Source organism: Triturus cristatus, chromosome 11 (assembly GCF_964204655.1).
Source record: "Triturus cristatus chromosome 11, aTriCri1.1, whole genome shotgun sequence".
Lineage (NCBI taxonomy): Eukaryota > Metazoa > Chordata > Amphibia > Caudata > Salamandridae > Triturus > Triturus cristatus.
The window spans coordinates 789226143-789246086 of NC_140594.1; the positions used below are offsets into that span (position 1 = coordinate 789226143).

Below are 19944 nucleotides of genomic sequence, written 5' to 3' on the forward strand. Positions count from 1 at the left end.
GAGGTTTCTGGAGATTTTAGAACTGTCTAATTATCCCAAAATGTTTTATCAGATTTTAAGTCTATTGTGCAACCAGGATCTTTGGGAACGATGGGGCCCTGAACAAGCATGTGAACAAATTAAATATTGAGTTCCTCTTCTAATCCCCTCTGTCATTAATAGTGTGTAGAACCTACTAATTTCTTGCAATGCTCACCCTCACGGTACCCTGACCTATTCTGTAACCCACTAGAGCATGGTACACTGACCCTAACCCTTGATGCATCCTCATTGCAATGCTGCTTAAATTGTTTGCAGTAAGAAAATATATTGTGGGAAAAAGTACAAACAAGTTGTGTCAAAAATGTCTACTGAAAAAATAGAATGAAAAAAAGTTGTGGCTACAAAAAAGTAGAAAAGTGTTGTGCCTTATAGGTCAAATGTAAGTGTTCTAGTAGCAGGTGCAAGGTGGCATCATCTTGTTGAAGAAGAGAGGAGCATTTCGAGTGAGGTGAGAAAGTGAGCAGCAGACTAGTAAGGGGTTTTAGGGTTAAAGGAAGTGTAGTTTTAACGGGTAGCATTTAATAACTGGTAGAGTTAGGTAGTAGCTAGAGGTTTTTTAGGGGTCAGGAACAGGTAGCGCTAATGGACTATAAGAGGTTTTGAGGATTTATAAAAGGGTAGTGTTAATGGGTTGTAAGGGTTTTTTAGGGTTCACGGAAGGGTAGCAATAAGGGGAAATAAAGGCTTTTTTAGGTGCAAGGAAGGATAGTGTTGAGGAATAGTGATAGGTTTTAAGGGTTTGGTGAAGGGTAGCATTACTAGGTAATTTGGGATTTTTTGGGTCAAGGGTTGTAGCATAAAGGGGTTAAAGGTTTTTTTAGGGTGCATAGAAGGGTAACATTAAGGGTTAGTACGTGATTGTTAGGGTTGATGGAAAGGTAGCATTAAGGGGTAAGGGTTTTTAAGGATCAGGGAAGGTCATGTAATGGAACAGTAGGGTTTTTTTAGGCATCAGGAAGGGTGTCTAAAGGGGCATTATGGATTTTTTATGCGTAAGGTGTGCTAAGGGATTATTGGGATACAGTCAGATCAGTTACAGAATGCTTATAATAATCAACTTTTAAAATTCACAATTTTTGGAATAGTCATAAGTAATAATTAAGGACACAACATTATTACCTAATGTAGGAAGCTGGTACATGTAATATGCAGCATGCCTTAGGGCTGTTAGGCCTGCCGTAGGGGTGACTTACAAATATGACATGCAGTGGTAGGGGAAATTGTACACAGCGATGTATGATAGGTCACGTTCTCACTTTTGTCTGCACCAAGCCATGCAGCCTTCAATGGTAGTCTTGCATGTGCTTCCTGAGGGGTCCCTTAGATTGGCACAATTCAAGCTGCAGCCCTTAGGGGCCCTCTTTATTACCGCAGGCCCTAGGTCCAAGGGTATCATTTACTAGGCATTTACAGATGGTGCTAAAGGTTTTGCCAATTGGGGAAACAATTGTACGGTTTTGGGAAAGAGCTCTGGCACTGGGGACCTAGCTACCAGAAACCCAGTGCTCAGTCAAAATCATATCATTTACCAGGCAAAAAGTGGGGGCGACCATGTATAAAATGGGCACTTTCCTTCACCTAACAATTTCAAATTAACTTTATCGTAGTCAATATTCCCTCTGCTTCTTCCCATCCTGTTATGGTCACTTCTAGTTATGTAAACCATGACACCCAGTATGTCAAGCTGCCTAGACTGATTTCAAGATTCATGAAAGTTTAACGTGGGTGCTCCTGTGGTGCAAATTAACGCTATGGAATCCAAAGTGGCAAAAACAGTTGAACTGAGCAACATTCACTTTCAAAGGCATTTTTGCGAGCTCAGTGCTAAATGCTATAGTGTTGCATAATGTTAAACCCTTGATTAGTTATGTGATAGCGGGTTAACAGGGAGTAAACAGCATTGGCACCCCTTAAATGGCACTTGGATTTGGACTTGGATTTCTGTGGCATTTTAGAGCCAAATAAAAATAGGCACAAAAATAGACTATCAGAATATTGGGGCATATTTATGAGAGGGTTGCGTCATGTTTGCACCACACAACGTGGTACATGCATGATGCAAACCTTTAAGTCAGATGTTTAAAGCCATGCAAAGCCACTTTGCATGGCTTTGCGTGGCTCCAAAAATATGGGCTAACGCAACGCAGCACAAGTCACTGCCTTGCATCACACTGCCCTTGGAAGGCATTCCATGGGCGTTGCATGGTTGTTCCCATGGAACTCCCATGGTTTTTGACACATTTCCAGAATTATAAGACCTTGTAAACCTAGAAATTAGCCAAAAAGATACACCTCCCCAGCAGAATCATAACAAAGGAAAACATCCTTATTTCTCCTTGTTACTTCCTTTTTCTGAGTGTGCTGCATTCTGCAGCACACATAGAAAGAACAAAAAGCCTCTCAGGATTGTTTTTGTGCTGGAAGGTGCCTTTTCCTGCACAAAACCAATCCTGCATGCAACGCGGGCACCCTTGCACCATGGTGCAAGCGTTCCTGGCTTGGCACTAGGCAGCTCATTTTGTACCAGCACTGAGGGAAAAGTCAGGAAAGCGCTGTAAGACTTAAATACAGCACATTCCTGCCCTTTCCCAGTGATGCAGTGCAGTGCAGCAAGGTGACTTGCTGCTCTGCACCACGTTTTCATAAATTTACCCCATTGTGTGATATTTCCACGTAGAACATGTAACATTTACACTTCTTATGCAGTGAACCCTGGGGAGGTTATTTGCTTGTAGAAAATTGCACAGCAGGGATACTTCAACAAAGCTTGTCCTTTGCATTACATAAAGTTGTGATTAGTGTCGGATAAGGTCGATCGTGGCTCTGACGTCATGAGCATGCAATGTTTCGTAACTAAGGGATTGCACTATTTCTTTACATTCTCAAAATAAAAGGCTCTTGCATTTCATACAGTGCTGCACTGTGGCATTTTTTGAAAATTGTCTAACTAGGAAGAAAGGGATGTGTGCTGTACAAAGTGAGTTCTGAGTTGGAGACAAGAATTTTGGAAAATGGACTTGCTGGCTTGCCACACCTATCCAAAGCTTCGCGGAATAATGTTATATAGGATTTGACAAGTACACTCACTTCCGTTTTGTTCAATATTTTTGATGTTGGGCACTATTTTGGATGGCGACTCACCCTGTGTAGGGAATGTCATGAACCTCAGTTATATTCAGGATATTATAATGGCAGAGTTTCAGCACTGGTTGGAGAATTGTGGGTCAGATCTAAGTGCATATTTAGGAGCAGAGTTGGTGATGCAAGGGTGACGAAGGTCCTAAATGAGAAATATGAAGCCAGGCAAGGCCACTTTGCAAGGCACTGAGTGACTTCATAAATCTGGACTAAAGCAATGCGGCGCACGTCACTGTGTTGCTTTACTCTGCGCTAGGGAAGCATTCCATGGGTGTTGCGTGGAAACCCCATGGTTTTTGATGCATTCTCATATATTCCAGAACTGATAAACCTGGAAATTAACCAAAAAAATATGCCTTCGCACAGAAGCATAACGAGGAGAAATATCTTTATTTTATCTCATTAATTCCGCTTTCTATGTGTGTTGCATTCTAAAGCACACATAGATAGAGAAATATGCCTCTCAGGATTGTTTTGTGCAGCTAGGTATCTGTTCCTGCACACAAATAATCCTGCTTTCTACACAGGCACCCTTGCATCATGGTGCAAGGGTGATAGAAGAGGGAAAAGGCAGGAATGTGTCATATTACCTTAAACACAGTGCATTCCTGCCCTATTCCTATCACGCAGTGCAGCACAGCGAGGCGACTTGATGCGCTGGACTGCATGACTTTTTCAAAAATCTGCCCATCGTATCTTTCTGGGTGCAAAAAGCTGTCACAATTTTTGACTCTACTTTTTGTGACCAGAAACTTAATTTGCGAGCTGACCTATGTACTTATAGTTCAGTTTGTAAAATAAGGATTTACAGTGACACGCAGACTGCCATGCCTAAGGAATATTAAGCAGTTTGCAAATTGCGACTCACTAACATAGGTCACAAACACAGGGATGGTGGCTGGCAAGGGTCAATAGACTATCATTCCTATGATTGCCTTTCAAAAAAAGAATTGTGTTTTTTAAAGCAGCGCTATTTCCCTAAAATACACAGGGCTGGTTTTAAAAAACAAGTTTTCATTCTTCAAAATTTTCAGTGGCAGTTGTCCCCGAGACCAACATCTACTGCCTGTGAAGCTTTCACACCAGCGGTTAATTTGAGCTTCTGATTGCCGGTGGCGGGCACCGGCACTTACTTTTGGGGCCGGCAATTATTTGTCTGCATCAGGCATTTACTGCGAGCAAAAGACACATATGGCAAAGACGGGGGAAGAGAAAGACGGAAAGGCGTTAGAAAAGGGGAAAGTAGAAAGTTGCAAGAGTGAGCAGAAGTGGCAGGGAGTGGCTGTAAATGGATTAAAGAGGCCCGAGATGGCTTTAGGAATACGCTGCCTTAGTATTCTGTGCTTGCACATTTAATTGCAGTAGTAGCGTGTTTTAGAGGAGAGAGCTTTAGGCACCGGCACGTTTTTATTTACAAATTAAGCACTGTTTCACACTAAATCTCACGGGTGGGGGGGACAAAATGGGACCACTTCCCTTCAGATTCCTGACAACTTGAGAGTCTGTAATTTTTCAATGATTTGTGATCAGAAGTCTAAATGCAAAACATTGATGTATCAAGCACTGAATAGCAATTTGGAAGGGACGGCCTCAAAGCGCCCCTTCCAAATTGCGATTCGGAATCAAGTCACAATCCCATTTTAGAAGTCTATGAAACTTTACTGACTTTTAAAATGGGCTTTATACATAGTAAATAACATTTTTTCTGTTTCAGCTGATATTAGTGGCAATGTGACTTTCATGCATATCTTAGTGACTCACTTGCATCAAACACATGCCTTCATCTGCAACAAGTATTACTATCTCTTTAAAAGCGCCCAAGTAAAGCACTGAAAGTAAATTTGGAAAAGACCCAAATGTCAAGATTGAAAGTTGACGGTGGTACTTATTTTTCCAGTTGGTAAAACAGTAAGGGATGAACAAACTGTTGGTCAACCCTCCTCCTATATGGGTGTTATATGCATTGATTTGCATAGTGTGTTACTAAAGTCAATACACTCTTATACGTTTCACCAACACGTGCTGTAGATACCTTAAGGACCTCTCACTGAGCTGTAAATAGCTGCTTGTGTCATCAGGATTCTCTTCGTCATTCGCTAGCTGTGACCAGCTGCCTGTGCTTTCATCGCTACTGCAGGGATTGGTGGGAAGATCCTCAGTTGTCCTGAGTTCTGCAGCTACTTCCGGGTTTAGTGTGCTTCTAGCTCTAAGGCTGTTGGCATGAAATTCCATAGATTAATATCCGAATCGGAAGACTTCATAAGTATTCTAAATTTAAAACCATAATGATATAAAAGGCACATAAAATAAATGACTTGGATTTGTTTTCAATTTTCCTTATAAAAATAATCCAATTATAAAGTAAATATAGGAAAAGGTTTGCATCCATACTGTGTGCCAAAATGAAATACAGTAACTTGAAAATGTCTTTTTATATAAATGAAGAAACAATTATTTTTTTTTCTTCAACAGTCTGCAAATGTGTACATTCCCACAAATTAACACCGAAGGCAATCTTGTTTCTTACTTCCTAATAAAGAGGGATATCTGCAATAAATGTAAATCAAGCCAAGATTGATCCTGCAATTTCCTTTGTCTTAATTTTATTACTCAATTGAATAAAGCAAGACTTGTTCATGCAATGCTAAACATTTGTACACAGCAGAGTCAGCTACATAGCTATACTGCTCTCTGCAGTTTGCAGCACACGTAGAAGGAGGAAAAAGACTCAGAGGATTGTTTAGATGCATGAAGGTGTTCCTTCCTGCACAAACACAATTCTGCCTACAATGCACCATGATGCAAGGGTGCCTACATTGGAGCTAGGCAGCAGTTTGTGCGCCAGCACAGGCAGAGAGCAGGAAGGTGCCATATAATGTGAAATACAGGGCATTCCTGCCCTCTCCCTTTCACGCAGCACAGCACAGCTGCATAGTGTTGTGTGAACATTTAATAAATCTGGACTCATCATCTTCAGACTACCATTCCCACAGTGAACTGTCTCCAAATAATTCTACAGTTTTTTAATGCACCATCTTTGTGAAAAAAACAGTTTTGCATATTTTTTAGATGACTTGGTAGATGATGTGACTATATTTGGTAGATGATTGTGACCATATTTGAAGGCCTCATCTTCCATTTTGAAAACTTGGGCAGGGTGTGGGTGGTTACTCTGCTAACGTTAATGGTAAGATATATCTAGAGTAAAGTGACATGGTCCCACAGACCTTACATTTATAAAAATCACATGTATTACTGCACACCTAATTACCTAAAATACAAGTGGGATCTTCTTGAATTAAACATTTCTTAATGTTCTTGCGTAAATGCATTAGTACACCTACGTGATGAAAAAAAAAGCAACAAAAAAACACTTACCTTTTTCCCTGGCCACCGTCACTCCGTCGTTCTTTCTCTTCCTGGCAAGTCCAGAAAAAAGACCCGTGCTCTCCTAACCCAATCACAACATTGTAATGCAGCGTTGTGATTAGTTCCCCTAAGCTAATCACAATGCTGCAATGCAGCGTTTTGATTGGTCTCAGCACTGTGGTAAGGCGGTCAGATGGGGAATGGGGCCCTGGGCATGTTCCCCACCAGACTTTGTAATGCAGCCTGTTAGGGAACATGCTAAGTGCGCATGACGCTTTGGCTGGGCAAAGACGGCCGGCCAAGCAGTCAGGCGCACTTTGAGGGTATGTATTCACCACTCCTCCCAGGCTCCGACCCCATCCCCACCCGTCCTAACCCAGCCCCATAGCAAAAATAAAAATGAAATGATAATAACAAAGTTATTATCATTTGATTTAAAAAAAATTCTGCTCTCAGAGCAGTGGGGCTACGCTCCTCCGCCATAGCAGAGGAGCCGCCCCTGCTTTCCAATTACAGTTATCAAAGTGGTCGTAACTACCATCTAACACACATTTATGACAGAGCAGACCCATGTCATGTGGTAGAAATCATTCGCCCCTTAATGTTGTACTTACACTGCCAGCATCAGGGCATATTTTTCTCAACCTATGTGTTGTTAAAGGAGTCCTATGTGACTGCTTTTAATTAGCTTACATTTTTGATTCCTGGATACCTTACTTGGGTGCACTAACAACGTAGCCAACTCTGTGTCCAACATGGGGGTCCTTATATTTGTTTCCCATTTTAATCATATTAATAATAATAATAATAATAATAATAATAATAATAATAATAATAATAATAATAATAATAATAATAAGTGAATAATGTTATCAGCTGTTAGCCTTGTCTGAACTTAAGGATCATGTGTAAGACTTCACGAGTCAGAGTTCATTAACATAACACTTCCACATTAGTAATTTAGCTTTCATAATGAGCACAGGCCTAACTGTATGTTAGTGGTATTCATTAAATCAGCAAATGGTCCTAATGTCCCACGTCCATATGCATCACTGTCACTGCTCCTGCTCAAGCTGCTGTTGCCAAAGATGTTGCCATATTCTTACACCACAATGGCAGTTCAGGAAAATAGGCCACTCCTACCTTTGTAATTATTGCACAATGGTTCCAGAAATATCTTGCCATCAAATTAATTTGGGAGTGTGAATCTGGACTGTTTCTCCACATTGGCTCTACCTGTAATCTACCAGGGTCTGCCAGTTCCAGCCACTTCGAAGCATATTTATGAGCCCCTTTGCATCACTCCTGCACCATGCAACGTGGTGCAAGAGTGACGCAAATGTAAAATGAGATTTATGAACCCACGCAAGGCCACATTGCATGGCCCTGCATGGCTCCATAAATTTCGAGTAATCTAACGCAGCACAAAATCGCTGTGCTGCATTACTCTGCACCAGGGAGGCATTGCCATGGGTGTTGCCTGGGTTTTCCCACACAATATTCATGCATTCCGAGATTTACAAGACTAGATAGACCTGGGAATACGCCAAGAAGATACGCTTTCCAGGAGAGGCATAACAAAGAGAAATAGCTTTATTTCTCCTAGTTTTTTTTTTTACTCTTTCCATGTGGGCTGCATTCTGCTGCATCCATGGAAATAGGAAATAGACTCCCAGGATTGTTGTAGTGCAGGAAGGTGCCCCTTACTCCACAAAAACAATCCTGCCTACAACACAGACATCTCCTTGCACCATGGTGCAAGGATGCCTGCATTGGCGCTCAGCTGCCAAAATGGTACCAGAGCAAGGAAAAAGGACAGGAATGCACCGTATTGGATAAATACAGGCTTTTCCTGCTCTTTCCCTGTGATGCGAGGGCAGCGCAGCAAGGTGACTTGCTGCACTGCCCGGCACCACAAAAGTCATAAACATGCCCCTTAGTTGCAGCAGTTGTTTTCTCCTACATCCAGTTAGACACTTATTGGAGCTGTGCCACCAAATAATATAGTAAATAGAAAAGTGATTGGTTGAATACTTGAATGAATCTCAGCCACTGGAAATTACTCAGGCCACATTTGAATCCATTGTTTTTTTGCTGACCATGTCACCTCAGATTATACCCATGCATATGTAAATCAATGTAAATGGCTGCGTCTAATTTGAGGTGACATGATGGGGCAAAAAACTATAGACTGGGATGCGGCCCAGAGTAATTACCAGTTGCTGAGTTTAGTTCAAGCATTCCAAACATTACTGTTTTGTTTACTTCAGTGTTAATTCATTCATAATTAGGCGCTCCCAGTCCGCCTTCCTTTACTGATAGGCAAAGGTGCCAATTACGATCCGGTAAAAAAATTCCCTGTGCGACTCGTATCCGGTCTTTTTACCGTACGAATCGTACAAGTGCCGTACGAACTGGCAATCACGATTCGCATGGTAAAAAGTCCATACGAACCGCATCGGGAATGATTTCCCACACGTCCTCGGGTCGGAAAATGTGTCCGACACGTCCTCGGACGATGTACCGTACAAATGTGAAAGGTGAAGTCCGACCGAGGAATCACGATCCATCCCGTGCGTCCGATGTTACAACCGTATGGAAAAAACACCGTCCGCACCGAACTCCCATAGCAACCATGGAGACATGTGCCCGCATACGCGCCCAACACTCCCCCCCGCCCCCGTACGTCCGAGACGTACCCCCCGTGAATGTACACCCCCACCCGTGTATGTACACCCCTGTACGTCCGAGTCGTACCCCCACCCCTGTACGTGTCGTACCACCGTCTATGTACACCCCAGTACGTTCGAGTCCTACCCCCACCCCTGTACGTGTCGTACCACCGTCAATGTACACCCCAGTATGTTCCAGTCGTACCCCCACCTCTGTACGTGTCCGACCCCCATGTATGTACACCCCAGTACGTTCCAGTCATACCCCCACCCCTGTACGTGTCGTACCACCGTCAATGTACACCCCAGTACGTTTGAGTCCTACCCCCACCCCTGTACGTGTCGTACCACCGTCTATGTACACCCCAGTACGTTCGAGTCGTACCCCCACCCCTGTACGTGTCCGACCCCCATGTATGTACACCCCAGTACGTTCGAGTCGTACCCCCACCCCTGTACGTGTCGTACCACCGTCAATGTACACCCCAGTACTTTCGAGTCCTACCCCCACCCCTGTACGTGTCGTACCACCGTCAATGTACACCCCAGTACGTTTGAGTCCTACCCCCACCCCTGTACGTGTCGTACCACCGTCAATGTACACCCCAGTACGTTCGAGTCCTACCCCCACCCCTGTACGTGTCGTACCACCGTCAATGTACACCCCAGTACGTTCGAGTCCTACCCCCACCCCTGTACGTGTCGTACCACCGTCAATGTACACCCCAGTATGTTCGAGTCGTACCCCCACCCCTGTACGTGTCGTACCACCGTCAATGTACACCCCAGTACGTTCCAGTCCTACCCCCACCCCTGTACGTGTCGTACCACTGTCTATGTACACCCCAGTACGTTCGAGTCGTACCCCCACCCCTGTACCTGTCCGACCCCCATGTATGTACACCCCAGTACGTTCGAGTCGTACCCCCACCCCTGTACGTGTCGTACCACCGTCAATGTACACCCCAGTACGTTCGAGTCCTACCCCCCCTGTACGTGTCGTACCACCGTCAATGTACACCCCAGTACGTTCGAGTCCTACCCCCACCCCTGTACGTGTCGTACCACCATCAATGTACACCCCAGTACGTTCGAGTCCTACCCCCACCCCTGTACGTGTCGTACCACCGTCAATGTACACCCCAGTACGTTCGAGTCGTACCCCCACCCCTGTACGTGTCGTACCACCGTCAATGTACACCCCAGTACGTTCGAGTCGTACCCCCACCCCTGTACGTGTCGTACCACCGTCAATTTACACCCCAGTACGTTCGAGTCCTACCCCCACCCCTGTACGTGTCGTACCACCGTCAATGTACACCCCAGTACGTTCGAGTCGTACCCCCACCCCTGTACGTGTCGTACCACCGTCAATGTACACCCCAGTACGTTCCAGTCCTACCCCCACCCCTGTACGTGTTGTACCACTGTCTATGTACACCCCAGTACGTTCGAGTCGTACCCCCACCCCTGTACGTGTCCGACCCCCATGTATGTACACCCCAGTACGTTCGAGTCGTACCCCCACCCCTGTATGTGTCGTACCACCGTCAATGTACACCCCAGTACGTTTGAGTCGTACCCCCACCCCTGTACGTGTCGTACCACCGTCAATGTACACCCCAGTACGTTCGAGTCCTACCCCCACCCCTGTACGTGTCGTACCACCGTCAATGTACACCCCAGTACGTTCGAGTCCTACCCCCACCCCTGTACGTGTCGTACCACCGTCTATGTACACCCCAGTACGTTCGAGTCGTACCCCCACCCCTGTACGTGTCCGACCCCCATGTATGTACACCCCAGTACGTTCGAGTCGTACCCCCACCCCTGTACATGTCGTACCACCGTCAATGTACACCCCAGTACGTTCGAGTCCTACCCCCACCCCTGTACGTGTCGTACCACCGTCAATGTACACCCCAGTACGTTCGAGTCCTACCCCCACCCCTGTACATGTCGTACCACCGTCAATGTACACCCCAGTATGTTCGAGTCGTACCCCCACCCCTGTACGTGTCGTACCACCGTCAATGTACACCCCAGTACGTTCCAGTCCTACCCCCACCCCTGTACGTGTTGTACCACTGTCTATGTACACCCCAGTACGTTCGAGTCGTACCCCCACCCCTGTACGTGTCCGACCCCCATGTATGTACACCCCAGTACGTTCGAGTCGTACCCCCACCCCTGTACGTGTCGTACCACCGTCAATGTACACCCCAGTACGTTCGAGTCCTACCCCCCTGTACGTGTCGTACCACCGTCAATGTACACCCCAGTACGTTCGAGTCCTACCCCCACCCCTGTACGTGTCGTACCACCATCAATGTACACCCCAGTACGTTCGAGTCCTACCCCCACCCCTGTACGTGTCGTACCACCGTCAATGTACACCCCAGTACGTTTGAGTCGTACCCCCACCCCTGTACGTGTCGTACCACCGTCAATGTACACCCCAGTACGTTCGAGTCGTACCCCCACCCCTGTACGTGTCGTACCACCGTCAATTTACACCCCAGTACGTTCGAGTCCTACCCCCACCCCTGTACGTGTCGTACCACCGTCAATGTACACCCCAGTACGTTCGAGTCGTACCCCCACCCCTGTACGTGTCGTACCACCGTCAATGTACACCCCAGTACGTTCCAGTCCTACCCCCACCCCTGTACGTGTTGTACCACTGTCTATGTACACCCCAGTACGTTCGAGTCGTACCCCCACCCCTGTACGTGTCCGACCCCCATGTATGTACACCCCAGTACGTTCGAGTCGTACCCCCACCCCTGTACGTGTCGTACCACCGTCAATGTACACCCCAGTATGTTTGAGTCGTACCCCCACCCCTGTACGTGTCGTACCACCGTCAATGTACACCCCAGTACGTTCGAGTCCTACCCCCACCCCTGTACGTGTCGTACCACCGTCAATGTACACCCCAGTACGTTCGAGTCCTACCCCCACCCCTGTACGTGTCGTACCACCATCAATGTACACCCCAGTACGTTCGAGTCGTACCCCCACCCCTGTACGTGTCGTACCACCGTCAATGTACACCCCAGTACGTTCGAGTCCTACCCCCACCCCTGTACGTGTCGTACCATCGTCTATGTACACCCCAGTACGTTCGAGTCGTACCCCCACCCCTGTACGTGTCCGACCCCCATATATGTATACCCCAGTACGTTCGAGTCGTACCCCCACCCCTGTACGTGTCGTACCACCGTCAATGTACACCCCAGTATGTTCGAGTCCTACCCCCACCCCTGTATGTGTCGTACCACCGTCTATGTACACCCCAGTACGTTTGAGTCGTACCCCCACCCCTGTACGTGTCGTACCACCGTCAATGTACACCCCAGTACGTTCGAGTCCTACCCCCACCCCTGTACGTGTCGTACCACCGTCAATGTACACCCCAGTACGTTCGAGTCCTACCCCCACCCCTGTACGTGTCGTACCACCGTCAATGTACACCCCAGTACGTTCGAGTCGTACCCCCACCCCTGTACCTGTCGTACCAGCGTGTATGTACACCCCTGTACGTTCGATTCCTACCCCCATCCCTGTACGTGTCGTACCCCCGTGTACGTCAGAGTGCTACCCCCACCCCTGTACGTGTCGTACCACCGTCAATGTACACCCCAGTACGTTCCAGTCGCACCCCCAACACAACCTCCTAAGTACGGAGCGCACCCCAGGCCCCAACATCACAACCGCATGTTCGAGTCGTACCAAGCCACACACAAGGACAGCACCGTACAACCAAATGGCCCATGTACACACCGTACACACGCTCAAAACGCACGTACACAACCAGGACAAAACAAAACAACACAAGAATACACCATTCGAATGGCACAAAGCCACTAAACATGGCCAACAAACACTAAAAAAACACATTCACTGACCTGCAACTGCCAAAAACAAACAGAGGCCCAAAACACCACCACTCCTTATAACACACCCACCCAAACTTCAAACACAGCCACACCCACCAATGGACCACTAAAAACGGCCCACACACACAAACCATGAGCCTTTGCAACAGACTCACTGCTGCCAGACACCACAGAACCATACTACAAGCTTCACCACACCTTACACTTGCACACCTTCACACAACCACCTTCACAAACACCCCCTCATCACATTCACACACACACACCTGCACAACCACACCCACACACCCACAACCATCCACACACCCCCCCACCATCCACACCCACACCCCTCACCATGCCCACTAACAAGAATCCAAAGTTCAGTAACCGAGAGTTGGAGGTCCTTGTTGATGAAATCCTCAGAGTCGAGCCACAGCTCTTTGGAACATTGGTCAGACAGACCAGCATGGCAGCAAAAACAGCCATGTGGCAGACCATCGTCGATGCTGTGAATGCTGTTGCGGACACCAGAAGGACCAGGCAGGAATGCCAAGCCAGGTGGTACGATCTGCGGAAGAGGGTCCGAGCCAAGATGCTGGAGGAACACAACCAGGCCAACGCCACTGGAGGAGGGCCCTCCCGTAGACCCGTACACTACCAGCCCTGGGAGGAGAGGGTGATGGCCATACAGCCGGTGGAGGCAGTCGAAGGATTAGGAGGACTCCGAGACCTGGGTGAGTACACGAACAACGCACCTCACATGGGGGGGACCTCATCCACAACCAAAATCACTAACAGGCACGCAACCACCCCAACCTATCGCATGACTCAACCACACTCCATGAACACGCACATGCCACTGCCGCCACCATGCCCCATGCACCCAGCTGGACAATGTCAAGTCACAGGCCACAGAAGACACCAACACATGACACGGTAACCCGGATGGCGGGAGGGTGGGCCCCAAAAATCACGTAGTGCAACTCAGAAGCAGACAACAATGCCCTCTGCCCATATGGCCCAGGTCACAGCCAGACAAACAGTGTGTCCCCACACAGAAAAGACTCGCCAGCAAATGGCGGACGCCTTGCATCAACACATGGGGGTGAAGGCACTGTTTTGCACATGACAGCAGCTAATGAACAGCCAACACTGTGAAAGAGTGGCAGCACACACAACCACAGCAGCAGCGCACACACAGACACTACACCCAATGGGTGCCTGGAGATCAGAAACAAACTCACATCAACAAGCCAAGGGCCATTCAAAGGACTGGAAAAAGTGTGTGTCTAGGAAGCTGGGCTGAGGTGACAGAGGGTGACACACAGAGGGAGGGAGAGGGGGACAGAGAGGGAGGGAGAGGGGGACAGAGAGGGAGGGAGACACAGGGACACGGACAGAGGGAGGAGGCTGACACACGGAGGGAGGGAGAGGGGGACAGAGAGGGAGGGAGACACAGGAAGACGGACAGAGGGAGGAGGCTGACACACAGAGGGAGGGAGAGGGGGACAGAGAGGGAGGGAGAGGGGGACAGAGAGGGAGGGAGAGGGGGACAGAGAGGGAGGGAGACACAGGGACACGGACAGAGGGAGGAGGCTGACACACGGAGGGAGGGAGAGGGGGACAGAGAGGGAGGGAGACACAGGAAGACGGACAGAGGGAGGAGGCTGACACACAGAGGGAGGGAGAGGGGGACAGAGAGGGAGGGAGAGGGGGACAGAGAGGGAGGGAGAGGGGGACAGAGAGGGAGGGAGACACAGGGACACGGACAGAGGGAGGAGGCTGACACACGGAGGGAGGGAGAGGGGGACAGAGAGGGAGGGGGACAGAGAGGGAGGGAGACACAGGGAGACGGACAGAGGGAGGAGGCTGACACACAGAGGGAGGGAGAGGGGGACAGAGAGGGAGGGAGACACAGGGAGAGCAAATCAGCCGTGTGGTGTGTGGGAATGTCTGCTCGTCAGCAGGTAGACTGCGTGCATGTAGCCAAGGGTGGCCAGTGCCAGAACCCCCCCTCTTCACCATGGCAAAACACAGGGCCATGTCACAACCTGTTCATGAGCACAACGACAGCTACCTGCATTATATAAGTGTGTGGATCCACTCCATGTGCACATGTACAGTGCTACACGGAAGGCGCCAATGCATGGCTCGCCACACCTGCCCACTCCACTGCTTACTGCAGTCACACTTGACGCAGCAAGTAAGACTGTGCCACACATAGTTAAAGGGGCCAAAGTGCTGCACAAGGGACACACCCATGCACAAGTGCACTGTGAGTGGAATGCAAGACAGATCCTAATTCCAAGAGGAAAATTGCCAACTTTGAAACTGATGAAACATGGATGTTGCATGGACCAAAATTAACATTGTCTCTCTCCCACACAGGTCAACGTCGTGGTTCACCCCCCAACACTGGGGGGAAGACTCACAGGACCCGGATCTGCGGGAGCCCGATCCCACCGGCAGCGACGACTCTCACCACTCTGTGGACGACCCCGACCGACCTGGCCCCTCTGGTGTCCAACCACCTGCAGCACCTGCGTCAGGTACAACTGTGCCAACCACCACCCCCACTCCTGCCACATCCCAGGAGACACCCAGGATCCCTGCCCCACCACCACAATGCAGCCAGGCTGGCCAGGAGGGACACGGTGTCCCGGGCACCCAGGAGGAGGCAGGCGACAACGCCAATGCCACCCCTCAGGGGTCCCGGAGACCCGATGTACCCACAAGGGCAGGCCAGGTGCAAGTGGGCAGGGGTGGTGGGAGTGGAGGACGGCGGAGGCGCGAGCCTGACCAGTTGGCTGGGGAACCGGTATTTTCCCATGTCCGTAACATCATGGACACATACCGGCAGGACACCACGGGCATGGCCCAGGTTGTGTCCACCCTCAATGAGATCAAGGGGACCCTCGATGAGATGAAGACCCAGCAGGCCCAGCAACATGCGGAGCAACATGCCTGTCTACTGCAACACCAAGGGAGGATGGAGGACAGACAGGCTGAGCAAGTGACGGTGTTCCAGGGGATTCACGATACACTCCGTCGGATGGCCGACAACATGGGCAACCCTCCCTGTGCCAGACGGCGTACAACATCACCACCCACAGGGAAGGATCAGGAGGAGGAGGAGACATCCGACGGAGCATCCCAAACATCGTCACGGCCTGCTTCTGAGGGTCCCCGCAGGAGGCCGGGTCGTCCACGGAAAGGACCGTGAGGGTCGGCGCTACATCACCATCTCCCAGGACACCTGGCCTGGCACCTGGCCCACTGGAGCAACAGCATCACAGCATCAAGAGACATTCTCTGCCACATGGCCCTGCTGGTCACTGTCTGACCAATGTTGACAAAGACTGTGGCATGGACTATGAGGATTTGCAATGGCAAGGACACCAACTCCCCTACTGAACTTTGGATTCCAAACTCCCGGAAAGCCCCTCACTTTATCCCCCCCAAAATAAAAAATCACACCATGAAGAGAAGATGCCTGCTGGTTGCATTATTACCTTACATGTGTGTTGTAAAGTCTAAACATGCCTGAGTTCTCTTTTGACTTCAACCATCCACACCCTGGGGCCTGAGTCTGGCACAGGACACACGGGTCACAGTGTATTAGGCAAGACAGACATGGAGCACCATACACACCCATGATGGGACCAACCAGCTGAGGGGGTGGCCGCACAACCGTGCTGACAGACACATTGAGTACAGCAACAGTCATGCGCAGAGGTCAGGGATCATGTGGAGTGTCCTGGGGGGCACCCAGGTATGTGTAGGCAGGTGGCAGAACCATGTCCTGCAAGCCTGAGTCCGGAGGATGCAGAGAATGGGGGCCTGGCCAACGTTGGATGCATGGGGATGGCACATGTCACAATACCCACACAGTCATGGACATCATGCCCAATACACAGTCTCAGCCCACACACACAGCTTGCATCTTGCTACTCGACACATCGACACATAGCCACTATCCGGGAAAACCATGCCAGACATGCTGGATGCACCGTGGCAACACACCAGCATTGACTGAGAATAGGCACCTTGGAGGCATAGGGACACCTTTATTAGTCATGTTTTCGGGATTGCAGAGGCAACTTGAAGTACACATGAACACTTCTTGCGGAGTAACATGTGGGTCCAACACTGGCACCCCCTTTCTGCAGCACAAATGCGTGTTAGCCATGGAACTGGCACACAATTGTCGGCTAACAGCTAAACACCCACAGCTGCTCACGGAGAGACTGCCATACACCATTGATCCGCTGATGTGGAAGTCCCACACCATGTCAAGCCAATGCTAACCGTATGTGTCCGAGGGCAGTGTCACACACATTGATGCCATCATCACAATCCACTATCCCATCACTGATGACTGTCAACCAGTCAGACCAGCTATTCAGGTGTACACAGCTGCATGTCGTGTCCCATGGTGATGCTACATGGCTGCAGAGGAACCAAACATCGACAGGGGCAGTGTGCATACATCGTGAACAACTGCCACACCCAATACACCCCTGATGCATCCCTTACCCTATGGAGACTTCCAAACGTGTCCGTGCCTGTAACGCTGAGTCAGCCCACGATGACGTGTCCATGAGGAATAGCAGTGCCACACCAATGCAACCAGCAGACGGCATGCGCAAGTACCTGGGGAAGAGAGACACACAAGAAGTCAGCCACAAAAAGCACAGCCACTTGCATGTGCATTTACTCGACACATGTATGGATGACAACATGCTAGGTCACAATTATGACTGGGGAAATACAACCATCACTGCCACCATCACTCCAGTGACACACCCACACACACCTCTGACTCACGTGCCATACATGCAGGTGGAGACACACATCACAACACATGCCACACGGGGACCAATGCGTGCACACTCAGACACTGGTACTCACCACTAAGCAAAGAAGTCGCGTATGAGCCGAGTCCGGATGTCCTCTTGCGGCTCCACATCCTCCACATCACTAGCCCCATTGCCAAGCCCTTCGTCCTCCACGGGTGGATGGTCCTCGTCATGTTGATCCAGGATGAGTGGCACAGCTTTCTCAACTGCCATGTTGTGCAGCATGCAGCAGACCATGAAGATTTTGCAGACCTTCGCAGGGGCATATGGGAGCGTGCCGCCGGTCTTGTGGAGGCACCGAAATCGGCTCTTCAGCAGGCCAAACGTCCTCTCTATCACTCGCCTTGTCCGGCCATGGGCGGTGTTGTAGCGGAGCTGGGCCGGCGTGATGGGGTTGCGGAGAGGTGTGAGCAGCCATGGCATGTTGGGATAGCCAGCGTCCCCTACATGGGAAGCACATGGACATCGTTAGAAGTGGTGAAGCGGTCGTGCAGGTAGGCTATGCAAAATACAGGACAGACAGACTGTACCCACCAACAACACATGCTCTTTCGTTGCGCAGCTGCATCATCATTTCAGGCATCCTGCTACGCCTCATGATGTAGGCATCGTGTGCTGATCCTGGAAAACGAGCACAGACATGTGAAATCACCATGTTGGACTGACACACCACAAGGGCATTGATGGAGTGGTAGTGCTTCCGATTGCGGTACGCTACCTCCCGTGCGTGTGGTGGTACCAAAGCTACATGTGTCCCATCTATGGACCCAATGACATGGGGCATCCCTCCCAAGGCATAGAATCCACGCTTGACCGCAGTCAACTGTTCAGGGGTTGGGAACTTGATGAAGTCATCCAGGTGAATCAACATGGCCTCTAAGAAATCATGCAGCACACGGCAGAACATGCTCTGGGACATGCCACCAACATGAGCTATGGTATATTGAAAGGTACCCGTGGCAAGAAAATGTATTGCAGCCATTACCTTCAGCTGGGGTGTCAGTGCCGTAGGATACCTGTGCTGCGGTTGCAGGTGTGGTGCCAGTCTCGCCGTCAACTCCAGAATCAACAGTTGGGGGAAGCGGTAGCACCGGATACTGTCATTCTCCCGCATGGCAGCCAAGTCCGGAATTGGTCGGGCAAGAGGCGGCGCTCTGCAGTAATTTGGAAGTGACAAGGAAGAGTGAGTGCACTACGACAACAATTCATAGGTACTGAGCACATGTTAATCTGTCAATACACATATGCTACATAGGGAGTCAGGTATGTGCTACATGCCCTGGACACGTATGGCTGCCAGGTGACACTCCTACCAAGACCCAGCTACACACGGAGATTGAGAACCTCCCCATGCCATGCCATGGGAATAGCTGTGTCCCAGTGCAAGTGAACAGCCAGACGCAAGACAGGAGTGACATACGCCCACACATCAGCAGAAGTAGGATGCCGATTGCAGAGACTGGTAGCGGAACACTAGAGCCACAGGTCACATGACATTACACTAGGACAGCCCACACACCTTGCCATGAAGGTGCACATGTCATGACTCACCACACATTCATTGTGAGGATGCAGACATGTCCTTGTCACGCTACTCCGTGTCCCATGCATACATGTGCACCTCACATCCGATACCACATGTGGCATGGTGTGCGGAACAGTGTGCAATGTCAATCTACACACAGACACATGTTGGTTGCTGCAACAGCTGCAGCTTTTGAGGGTGCTCCAACATCAACCTGATGGGAAGCCCCCACACATACATGACATAGTCACATTGTGCACCGTGGGTAGTGACAAGTCAGGTGTGGTAACCCCTGTACCGGGCATCAGGGGACACTTCCGTGTGTTGGTGTCCGTGCCATGCCAGTGACGCTCACCCCAAGTGTGCAGTACGACATGCACACATGTCAAAGGAGTCAAGGGCATGCCTGGCACACATTGCACCGTCACACAGTACATCTGTACACATCTCATCAT

The 19944-nt window shown here is 49.5% G+C and overlaps 1 protein-coding gene across 4 annotated transcripts in view; it reads right to left on the reverse strand.

Annotated features, from left to right (window-relative positions):
* SPHKAP (SPHK1 interactor, AKAP domain containing) overlaps window positions 1-19944 on the reverse strand; it is a 1519974-nt gene that overhangs the window by 295024 nt on the left and 1205006 nt on the right. For 3 of the 4 annotated variants that reach the window (XM_085634507.1, XM_085634509.1, XM_085634506.1), the window contains exon 8: window positions 5213-5392. The exons of the other annotated variant lie outside the window; for it this stretch is intronic. In XM_085634507.1, coding sequence (XP_085490633.1) covers window positions 5213-5392 — 180 coding nt within the window. The remainder of the gene's footprint in view (window positions 1-5212; window positions 5393-19944) is intronic. 4 annotated transcript variants of the gene reach the window in all.